Here is a 12,149-nt window from a genome sequence, read left to right as displayed (position 1 = left end):
CTACTTCTTCTTCTTCTTCCTTATCCATTTATATTAAAGCTTGATTAAACTTTAATAGTTGTTGACAAATTTAAAATCAGTGCTTAACAAACAAAAAATAAATGTAAAGAAATCTGAAGACCATTTGAATGTTGACTTCAAACACAAAATAAGTTTCCTTTGGTTTCAGCTGTGAAGTCTTTTCTCTTTTGCTATTTAAGGAGAGAAAATCTTAATGTATTTAATTTCTCAGTGGTCAAAAATTTAGTTTTCAGTATTATTAATGTACATATTAGAGGAAAGTAGCTTTTTTCTGCGTTTTACTTGCTTATTTACTTTTGTCTCCTCTCAACACACTGTTCACATCCTAATGGCTCACTATTTGTACTGGTTCAGTGACATTTCTTCTTCACTCAGTGGTCACCCCCCCCCCCCTTTTCCCTCCTTATCTCATCCTTCTGTGTGTCTTCCTCTGGCACTGTTTGATATGGCATATACTGTTGTAGTTTTAATAGCTCTATTTTCTCTGCCTTCCTTTAATGGTAAGACAAACGGGACAAGAATGAACCAAATCCAAATCTCAGAGCTGGCATGTTATCATTCAGTAGTTTTTATAATAATCAGAGAGCTTTAAAAATGCATGGAGCCTTAAATGTCTCGTAAGATCATGAGGCATTAAGTCCCTATTCACTGGTGAAGCGGCTCAATGCTTTCATAAATGGAAACTGAATTTTATTTGATGTTCCTGATAATAGAGGAAAAACTGAATGATGCTTTACTGAGAAAAAGATTGTGTGGAAGTACTGCACTGTGAGACTTGTAATCTTACATGTTTTTTTTCAAGGCACTATTTAACACTCAGACACAAGTATGGGTGTAAAAATGTGCTGCTTTTGAAACGGAGACCAAATAACAATGATGCCATCAGGTTCTGAAAATTCTGTAAAGAGGCAAAATATTTGCTTCCATCTTTGCATAATGCCTCATTAAATACATCTCAGCCTCAATACATTTTATTCTTATGTGACTAAAAGGCTGTTTATTAGTAAGTTGAATACATTCACATTTTGTTCCCTATGTCTGTTAATGTTTATGACAGTGGAGGTAACATCCCTTTCTATTCTTTTTTTTTTTTCTCCTTTCATTTTGAATCCATTCGGTTGTTTGTGTTATTGAACATTTATTGAACCCTCCATCACTTTTTTTTCCTACCTTGTTTGACCTACCTGGCTGTTTTTGCAATTTGGTAACAGTGTTACAAATACATACTTCTTGTTTCAGCCTCTCGTGGATTCTTCATTTAGCCACATTTGGGGATTGGATCCCATTTTCCAACTGAGTGACTTCCTATATTTGCTAATGGATTGGATTTTATTTTAAATGAAATTTTTCCCATTTGAAGGATTTGTTCCCACTCATATAATAGACCCTTTATTGTCTTCATAAGCTAAGTCTTTCTACTTGCCTAAAGATTGGTGTGTTGCTTGGAAGCATCAAAGCTAAGATCAATATAATTTTTTCTGCACCTAACCAGGTATATCGAGAATAACCTTTCATCCTCCCTCATACTTTTCTTTCCCTCCTTTTTCTTCCCATGTGTCCCTCTAGCCAGAGCTGAAATAAATGTATGTTTGCCCTGCTGGAGTTTGAACAGTTTCTTTAGTGCCCTACCGCAGTTTGCAATATCCCACAGCTTCAGCAACTGGTAACAGTATGTGATTCACTGTTCACAGTACAAGCCACCCACCTTTTTACCTATGAACAAGTCCTGTTGGCTGAACATAAAATGCCACAGATTGAAAACTTTATTTCAGATCAATAAAAGACTTTTTTTTTTTTTTCAACCCCACTGCATTCACCTAAATACAGATGCAATCAGGCATGCACATTCAGTGCTGTGAAAAAGCGCTTCATGTCTTATACTTTTGTATATTTTTTTAAACTTAAACATGTCAGATCAGCAAACAAACCCCTTAAAACATGAATTATGATAAATCAAGAAACCACGTAAAAAGAATTTGTGTGACAAAGTGGCTAAAAGATCTCAAAAAGCAACACCTCGATGTAAAGAAACTGAAGAAACCCAGAGACTCATTGACTTCTATCACTCTGGAAAGGGTAACAAAGCCATTTCTAAGGCTTTGAGTCTTCAGCAAACCACAGTTGGTTTATCCCAAAATGGAGAAACCTTGGACCATGCCCCTGAGTGGCAGAAAATGTCTGGTTTGTATCCTGAAACTCATGCACAGCGTCCCTTATATAGGAGGAACGCTGATCCAAAATACACCAAAGGTTTTAGAGTGGCCTAGTCAAAGGCTGGACTTAAATCCTACTGAGATTCTGTGGCATGAACTTAAACAGGCAGTTAATACTCAAACTTTTCACTGTGGCTGAATTCAAACAATTCTGCACAGAAGAGTTAGTGATGTGAAAGACTTATGTTATTAGGTTTAAGAGGCGATTATTTTTATTTTTATTCATGCACTATATGTTTCTGACATTTTGTTGCCATTTTTTTCCTTGTGTCATGTGTTTTTAAATTGGATGGATAACATGTTGCAGTGGTTGTATTTAACAGAATAAAACTAGTCAAACAATTGCACGGTGATTGCTGCTGCAAGTCTTAACTAATGAGTACAAATAAATCCCCGGTGTGTGAGTGTGAACATGCACTTGTATCTTCTGACCACTGTAATGTTTCCCTTTCCCCTGTAATTACTTTCCCTTATCATGTAGCTCCTGGCAGGTACTTGCTTAGTAACACTGAGTTCTAGTAAAACAAACATGCACTGACACAACAACACACAAATCATAGTAGCTCAGTGTGTGGGTGGCTGGGTCCTTTTAGTTTTGGTTGTTGAGTAGTTTAGTTTGCACATTGTTCAGACGGATGAAGGTGAGAATCACCTCAGAATGACAATAAAGCAAAAACAAAGGATAAATGTAACAACCCTAAAAGTTGACAAATAATTTGTTAATTTTGTTCAAAATAACACACGACTCTTGTCTTGCTGCTCATAGTAAAAACTCTTTTAATTAAAAGAAAAAGATCTATGACTTTTTTACTGATAGCACACTGTATGGATAAAAGTAATGGGCTTTAGCTCTTAATTCAGTTGTTTTCACATGGTTACAGACTCAGACCCCTACCAGTGCAGTCTGTTTTTACAAGCATTTTTGAAAGAATGGGTCACTGAATATAAGTGTGGTATTGAAAGAGGATGGCACTGCTGCAATAAAATTGTGACATTTCTTCTCTTATTGCATAATCAATTTTAAGTGGTGTAAGTGCTATGTTAAAGTGTTTAGGAACTACAGCAGCTTAGCCACAAAGTGGCACAAAACATAAAGTTACACGATTACCAAGTGCTGAGGTGCTTAGTGTGTGAAAGTCACCAGTGCTTCAAACTACCACAGCTGCCATCAAGATTAACAACAACAACAAAAAAACCCAGTGTGTGCAGGGAGCTTCAGAGTTTCAATGGACGAGCAGCTCCTGTAGGTGTAATATGTATTGTAGGTGGTTCTGTCCTTTTTTTGTCCATGTAGTGTAGTTTAACCCGTAAGATGGACAGTAAAAATATATAAAACATGCCTCCAACCAACAACCATCGAATCCACTAGCCAGCTGTGACCTTTCTTTATGGAGTTTACATGGTTGGGTTTCTTCCAGGTACTCTGGCTCCCTCCTACAGTCCAAAGATATTTGTGTTAGGTGAAGTGGCCGTGTGTGTGTGTGTGCGCGCGCGTGTATGTATATGACCCATTGGAAATATTACACTTTTGAGAGACAAAGTCTGGTGACCTGTCTGGTGCGTATGCCTCCTCTCGGCCCACAGCTCAGCTTCAGCTACACTGCAATCCTGAATTTATAAACATAAGAAAATGAATTGATTACTATTGTTGTTAGTAGTAGTAACAGTATAAGGGAGGGATTTGACCATGTAGTTATTTAAATGATAGCTCTACTAACCAGCTACAAGGGATTTTTCTCGGTGGTTTCTTAAATTGCTGGGGCAAGTAACTGCTCCTACACAGATTCTAATTAGAGTCATTCATGCCTCCCCCTGAAACTTAAGAAAGTGAGCTGAGATTTCTCACACAAAACTATATTTCTTCTATCTGCCTGCTTTATGCTTACAAGGAAAAAAGCCTTAAGAAAAAAGAATGATGTTGTTTTGGTTAAGGGGCTTCAAGTTACTCCTGAATTCAGCAATTACTACATTTTTGTTTTTGTTTTTTTGTCAATGGATTTGAATTGCATTTTATTGCATCACCCCCATGTCCTGTTAAAAAAATAAATAAATAAATAAGATAACAATCTAAACCAAATATCCAAACATTTGTTTATGACAGTGTTGGGTAATTTGATATGCCCAAAAGGATCTGACACAGCTGTACCCAAATTCATCATAAATTCATCACATTGTGTCTTAAAGAGCGAGGAGTGTGAACATTAGGGGTCAAACTAGCAATTAAAAATGTCCTCCTTTCTTTTAAAGCACCCTTGTGAAATACAACAGATTGTGGAAACGAAGCTGTGAAAGCAAGCTGAATAATTAATGTGGTGCACCACTTTTATTTGCTTTTCCTACAGGTAATCTTGTCTCTTGATGTATTGCACTTGTTGACCCCTGACTGAGTGGCGGCTACATTCACCTCCCTGGAATAAATAACATTCATTATTGTCATTATCATCTTCGCTATTTATGACTTGTCAGGTTATGCTTGTGAATGAATATAAAATGATTTGCAAAGTGTATTGTGCATATTTCTTCCACCCCAAGAGAAATGCATGATGTCATAATTCTGCTCATTCAGGCGTGTCCTGAAACTAGTACATTAGAATATTACAATTTCATATTTTCTTCATTTTTTTATATAGTGTGTTGATAATACAGTGATTTACATTTCTTTGGCTTTTTTATATTGTATATTCTAGTGCTACACACTTGAGTACTGGTAGGGGCAGTAAGTCATTCATTTTGCTATATTTGCTGTGTGCGTCTTACCACAGTCACTTACAGATTAGAAATGATAAGAGACCCATGTAACTTTTTTGGAGGTAAGACATTGATTTATTAATAGCCAGTGGCAATCCTTTAAACTTGGTGTTCCATTGAAATTCTGGTTTGCGAGTCCAGTTTTACAAATTTGTGCTTACCGTATTTAAAAAAAAAAATACATCAGTACATCCATGGACAGCCTTTTTTAATAACTTGCACTAAATGAATAAATATTCTCTTGTGGAACAGTGAGTATCCCCTGGCCCTCATAAGCCAGTATTGCCCCCTTTATAAGATTAATAATTAATAATATTTTCTTGTAGCCGTTTGCTCAGGCAGCAGCTTTCTGAAATTCCTTCAGTTGTGAAATATTTGAGATTTTTCTTGTACCCGCTGCTTATTTTGAACCTCTATATAACATTTCTATTTAAATTCCATGCTTGGAGTATGCCTTTCCACAACCTTACATTTTATCTGTTTGAGCTGTTCGTAGGATCATTATCCTATTGAAAGGGTCACTTTTGGTTCGACTGCAGTTGTCAGACAGATAGTCTAACATTATCTTCAAGTACTCTTTGATATGCATGGTTCAAAATTGAATCAGTGACAGACATTTATCCGGTTCCTCGGGCAGCAAAGTAACCCCAAACTATAACATTTCTAACGACATGCTTCACAGTGTGCTTGCTGTTTTTCTCCTAATAAGCTTTGGCCTACGTCACACATGTTGACAACTCACCCTTTATTCTTCTGACCCGAGTTGGTGTGGACCTAATCGTTTTGGTGAACTTTGGGCTTATTTTATTTATTTGTTTTTTATTGGGAAGTAAAATGCTTTTGCCTTATACACCTCTTGTGCAACCCACCAGTTGCAAGTTACCCATGTCGCAGTTTTGCGATTGCTTGTTTTGCAGGTTCTAATTATGGCCATAATTATATGAATTTTAGAATCAGAAAATAATTTTATTCCAAGTTATGGTTTAATGCTGACCACTTTTAACTTGACATTTTGAACAGTTTACATCTGTACTTATTGTCACGTAATGTTGTTGTTATATGCATAGCGAGTTTGGCAGTTTTCCCAACTTCCAGCATCATTACATGCTGATGGACATTCATATGTTCTGTTCCCTATTAAAATAACAAGTAGGAAAGTAAAAATCTGCATTTATGTTTCATGTCACTTTATTTTGTAGACACTGTTGCAAAGAGCATCGAGCATTTGCTTATTTAAATGAGATGTAAAAATTGTCAACAGTTGTCTACAGGATGATACGAACGCCATTGGCTCTGTGCTCCTTCACTCAAGCAGGCACACACTGACACAGCCACAAAATCATAAAAAGTTCCTTGGGCAAATTACAAGCCGAGCAGCTTGGCGTAAATCGACTCTCCACTGGAAGCAACGGGGATATTTTTTTTCTAATTAAAAACCATGTTGGAAAAAAATAACTAGGATCTTTTTATTGTTATGTTAATAGTTGTTCAGCATTTGTTTTCATAGATATTCATGTGTGAAGCAGTTTGTCCATGTTTGGGTGCTGCTTCTGGTGTTACTCTCTCTCTCTGTCCTGTAATCAGGAAATGGCAATGGATTGCGCTACATTAACCAGGCACAGTGTTACCTACCTCCTGGCAAAACTCGACTCTCGACCAAAACACCCTGTATATACTGCAGATACAGTTTCAATATATGCCAAATCTAAATATAAAAGTAAATCCAGGCTTTTGACATAATTTGATTTACTTAGTTTGCACAGTTCCAGTAAATCTCATTTGTGTTTTATAGTAGTGTTGTTCGTTATTATTATTTTGTTTGTTTGTTTGTTTGGCAGAATTATAAAATCATGATACCTGGAGTTTAATAGGGTTAAACTGCAGGTATACAATGAGATGGCAAAAGTGAACAAAAATCTATAAAAACAAAAACAACTGCTTCTGAAACGGTCCAATTTGTTTCCCCAGATTAATATATTCAACCCCTGCAGCAGCTCCATAGCATTGATGCAGCCAAATCAGTCTAACTTTACTGATGCACATGCATTTGCAAACAGTGGCCCACAGCAGCTGGCCTGTGTTCAATGTTTGAGTCATTTCATAAGATCAGGTATATAAACAGCTGACAGCAAAAAATGTTTTACATTTTTAAGTCTGTGTGGATATAATGTGTGCTGCTTTCAGGGCCTTAAAATAAACACAACTAAATAAGGTCACTGCAACTCCTGTAGTTACCTCACAGGAATATCTTGTTGTCATGTTGTTGCTTTGCTTACTGGATGTTGCTGTTAGGAATATCAAGAAAAGTTAATGAAGAAAAAACAATCCAGAAAAACTCTGAGATTAAAAGATTGTTTTTCATCCTTTAGCAGCCAGCTGTCACATCTATGGGTGAAGACATCTATGCTTTACAATTCTCCATTCTCATGTTTAGCTACTTTTTTTTTTAAATTACTAATTCTAACAATAAAAGAAATTCGTTTTCATCTGTTGTGCCAGAAAACAAACTGCGCTAAAGCTGGAAAATAAAAAAGATTCAAAACACACATAATTAATGTATAATTATTTTCAATCAACTGGCATTTTTGTCTTTAGAGAACACAGACAAAGTATCACAAATATAAACTTGACAAATTATCTGCCATCAATAGCATGGCCTTCTCTGTCACAGCTGTGAGCGGAAAAAAACAACAAATGCAGCTTTTATTTTTAAATTGTGACTGTGTGCCAGTCTTAATGGTAGATAGCTTTTCACATTAAAAAATAGAAATCACAGCACACATGCCTAATAAGAAATAACTTATAATTTGTGATTGTATTTTTGATTAGTTATGTCTAATCAAAAATATAAATATGATATTTTTTTAACTATTTTTGATCATAATTTTTGATCATAAAATCAAAATAACTTTAAACTTTCTGTGGTAGGTGAACTGACTTCTTCCACTTTTCTTTTTTTCCCAAATATCCTCAGTCCATCCATTGTTGCATCCGTGTGACTATCTGTGATTTTAGTCAAAGTAAAGGTCATTTAATGCACGAAACAGAGCGGGTAAAAGACAAAGAGAAGCAGATTGATTCAGAAAGATGAAAAGCAAAGGATGATAACAGAAGCCCACGCTATGTGACCTGTTGGACAGAAATCAAGTTAACATAGTTGAATGAAAAAGTACTCGTAAATGTGTTATAATCAAATGGAAATGTGTCTTTATATCCATTACCCTTAGAGTGCCCGTCATGGCCCCAGGCTTTCTAAAGAACTCTCATCTCAGTCTTTAAGCTCTAAATGGTTTTCTCCACTGAGAATACCTCATCTCATTTTTCACTTTACTCAGATGAAGAAATATTTTTCTTGAAGTAGGCAAGATAATTGCATAGTTTATTCTGGCATTCATAATGTGTGAGTCAGTACCAGCTTCAAGATATTGCAATTTGCAGTTTGTTTTTTGTTGTTGTTTTGCTTTTCTTTAAAGAATTTCTATACTACACACAGTGATGATGATTTGACTTGCCATTTGAAATTATTGCCAAATAGGATAAGAGTGCCGGCTTTTAGCCTCTTCAAAGATGCATCAGTGACTAAAAACATCACTTTGTGGATGTATTAAAGTAACAAATCAGAGGCATTGCATAAAGGTATGTGGCTTGTTCAGGGTTAAGAGTGCATAAAAGTATCTGACTTATTCAGTTTCAGGGTTTAGAGTAGTCTTTACAAGCTAAATAGATGACTTGTCCCAACAGTGTGCCTCTGCTGAAGCAGTATAGCACTTCAGAGTTTTTGCATTCTAGAAAGAAAGTACATATGCTGTGATGGCTGTGTGACAGATTTACAGTTGGATGTAGAAATGTTTGGACAGTGACAAAATTGCTCTGTATGCCAACACAACAGATATAAAGTTGAAATGCAACCTCGAAGAATAGTTCCTCGTGCTTTCAAGGGCAATATGCCCTCGCTAGAGTCTCCCAAGGCATATTGGTCCTAGGTGATGAGCCAGACCCCTACAAAGAAAAAAAATCTCTGGGTACTGGGAGCCCCATTCTGGAGCCAGGTTTTGGGAGTACCTCAAGATTCTGGCCGGGTGGCCTGGCCTTAGCCTTTAGGTACTTGCCCACATCAAAGGTGCTTCTGGATTAATTTTTTTGGACAGATTGTCTAAGGACAGCCAATAGTGGAGACTGTGTTGGGTTAGGTGGTCTTAGGATCTAATTTCTGCTTTTTTTTTTTTTATTGTGGCTCTGTTGGCTTTATGAAGCAAATACCTCACTGCACTGGAGCACTTCACAGCCAAATAAGAAGCGCTTAGCATGAGAATAAGCATAAGTGTGATGCTGTGGTACTCAATCAGAAAGGTTGGAGTGCCCACTCCTGGTCCAGCTGGGAGGAAGCCCTGGGGTTGAGCCAGGATACGCTGGAGAGAGTGTATCTCTTTGGCTTGGGAATGCTCCAGTTTCCCCCCAGGAGAGTTGGGGGAAGTTTCTGGGAAGAGGAAAGCCTGTGCATCTCTGCTTAAATTTCTGCCTCTGCAGCACCTGTATAAACAGCAGAAAATTGATGTATGGATGGATGTAACTGAAGAACATATTTAAAGCTATATTTCAAGAGTTCGGAAAAAATTACATTCAGTTACCTAGATTTAATTGGACGAATTAACATAATCATTAATAATATGCAAATTTTTAAGACTTTAAGAATCTATTGCCACGAGTGAATGCTTGGGCACTGTTGCCTCAGAGCTGGAGTTCTGGGTTCAACCCTCTGTGCTTGTATACATTTTCTGTGGGTGAGCTCATTTCGGTCACCACTGGGGAGAGGAAAAAAAAAAACATGCCAGGTTAAATCTGCCTATGTCAGTCCTGGACAATCTCACAAAAAGATAGCGCTAATGTCAATTTTACTTCCTAGTTAAATGAAGGTTAAAAAAATACTTGGAGTCTGTGAACAGCAGTAATGGGTTTGCTCCTTTGCCAGGACTTTACTTCAGTTGTATTTGTTGGCGGGTTTTTCTTGTTTGATCTTTGTCTCCTTTAGGTAAATATATGCTTAATGGCTTTTATATCATAGAATATTTTAAATGTGTACACTACCAGCCAAAAGTTTGGACACACCTTCTCATTTAATGTTGTTTCTTTATTGTTACTACTTTCTACATTGTAGATACTTGAAGACATTAAATACATGAAGCAAGATTTATGGAATTATGTAGCAAAGAAAAAATTAATAAATAACTCTAAATTTGTTTTATGTTGTAGATTCCTCAAAGAAACTGTTGGCCTTCTCAATGAGTTTTTTGGTGTAGTCACCTGAAATGGTTTTCCCTTCACAGGTGCGCCTTATCCGGGTTCATTTGTGGAATTTCTTGCTGCCTTAATGGGGTTGGCACCATCAGTTGTGTTGTGCAGAAGTCAGCTTAGTACACAGGTGACAGCCCTATTTGACTGTTAGAATTCAGATTATGGCAAGAACCAATCAGCCAAGTGAAGAGAAACAACAGTCCAAGAGTGTGCAAAGCAGTGCTCAAAGCAAAGGATGGATATTTTGAAGAATCTAAAAACTATTTTGTTTTTTGTCTACATAACTCCATATGTGTTCATTCATAATGAGAATCTACAATGTAAATAGTCATGAAAATGACTTTACTTAACCAGTCAAATATGTGAAGCAAAATGCTGGTTGTGAAGGGTACATGTTTTTGTCTGCAGTTGGTTAAACTGCAGCTGGCAGGTCTAAGAAATATGCCCTAGCATCACAGTTGCCATAAAACAGATTAGCGTCTGTTTACCCTCTAAATAGACAAGGCATCAGATATCTTATTTGAGTGTCCTGGTTCGTGTTATGGTAATATGTTTTAATGTTAAGACGTGTGGCTTCTGAAGCATTTCCCAGAAAATGAAGTAACTGTCCACTCTCGCTTGCTTTCTAACAATTTTTAAAGACATGCCTTTAAAGTAAATCATAGTAAACACAGACTTTTAGTTTTTCTTTGGATATTCCTCTCACAATCTGACAACTTCCTTCTGTTCCACAAACCTTGAGGGTATATAAAACGGCACATTCAGTTTAGTTTGGTGAACTTAGACATGGAAGGTCACTGTAAGTTAATCTTATTTGTAACCAAACATTTCTTCTTTCTCTCGTCCAGTGAAGGACAGTATTGTCTTTGGAGGACTTACAATTGCAGTCTGTTATCCATGGGTCAAAGTATGTGGAGTTATTTAGCGTATTAAGTATGCTTGTTTGGTTTGTGTTTGAACCTCGCACAGCATGCACTGTTGATTAGCCTGTGGCTTTGTTTCTACGTCAGCGTTGCTGTTTTGAAAGCATGGTTGGAGGGGCTGAAAAGAGATGGGGTGATAACTAGTGTTGTGTAAATGTTTGGATTACGGGTGGCTGAGATAAATCTAAGAGTTGAAGTGCTGCTTTCAGGCCCAACTAATTTTTAGTTTATTTAAGCTGTAGCATAAAACACTTGGTCTTTGAGTGTAATCTTTTAAATTTAACCTAAAACATATAGTTTTACTTTCTCCTACTTATAAGGTGAATAATCTATAAATGTGTTTGTCCTTGTCTCACTCTATAGCTCCCTCAGAGCCTTTGCTGTGCAAGTTTGCTGATGGAGGCCAGAAGAAGAGACAGACCCAGGTCAAATATCCCCAGAATGGACGATCGTGGACACGGGAAGGAGAGGTGAGGCTTAAAAATATATTTAATCTTTTAAAAAAGAGCTCCCTGGGAGACTTCATAAAATATTCTCTTGGCCAGCTGTCAAATATAGTCTCTTGCTTTTCTCTATTAGAATGGAAAAAAAAAACACAAGAGAGGACTTTAAAAAGAGAAATTACAGTTAACAAAAACAAGTGGGGTTTTTCAGTTATCCCCAAAAACATCATTTAAACTTCTTTCAATTAAGTTTTATAGCTGAAGGATAACATTTCCTTTATTATAATAGTCAAAGAAATGAGTGATTCTGCACAGCGGTGTCCATATTATGTTTTAGGAAACGTTACAGTTGTAAATCATCTATTCTAATAATCTTCAATATGCGGCTGATGCTCCCTTTGACTTCATTTTTTTTTTCTTTCAACATACCACAGAATTTAAAATCATAATAGCTTGACAGATCCCCCTCCTCTCTGTGGGGTCATTATCCACTTTCATTTCTAGTAAGG

The 12,149-nt window shown here is 36.7% G+C and overlaps 1 protein-coding gene across 8 annotated transcripts in view; it reads left to right on the top strand.

Moving 5' to 3' along the window:
- The window catches only part of LOC116322626 (RNA-binding motif, single-stranded-interacting protein 3), a 163,549-nt gene that overhangs the window by 129,482 nt on the left and 21,918 nt on the right, over positions 1-12,149 (top strand). For all 8 annotated transcript variants that reach the window (XM_039619971.1, XM_039619970.1, XM_039619969.1 and 5 more), the window contains one exon: positions 11,561-11,667. In XM_039619971.1, the coding sequence (XP_039475905.1) occupies positions 11,561-11,667 (107 nt within the window). The remainder of the gene's footprint in view (positions 1-11,560; positions 11,668-12,149) is intronic.

Source organism: Oreochromis aureus, linkage group 11, assembly GCF_013358895.1.
Source record: "Oreochromis aureus strain Israel breed Guangdong linkage group 11, ZZ_aureus, whole genome shotgun sequence".
Taxonomy (NCBI): Eukaryota; Metazoa; Chordata; class Actinopteri; order Cichliformes; family Cichlidae; genus Oreochromis; species Oreochromis aureus.
This window is presented reverse-complemented; position numbering and strand designations above follow the sequence as displayed.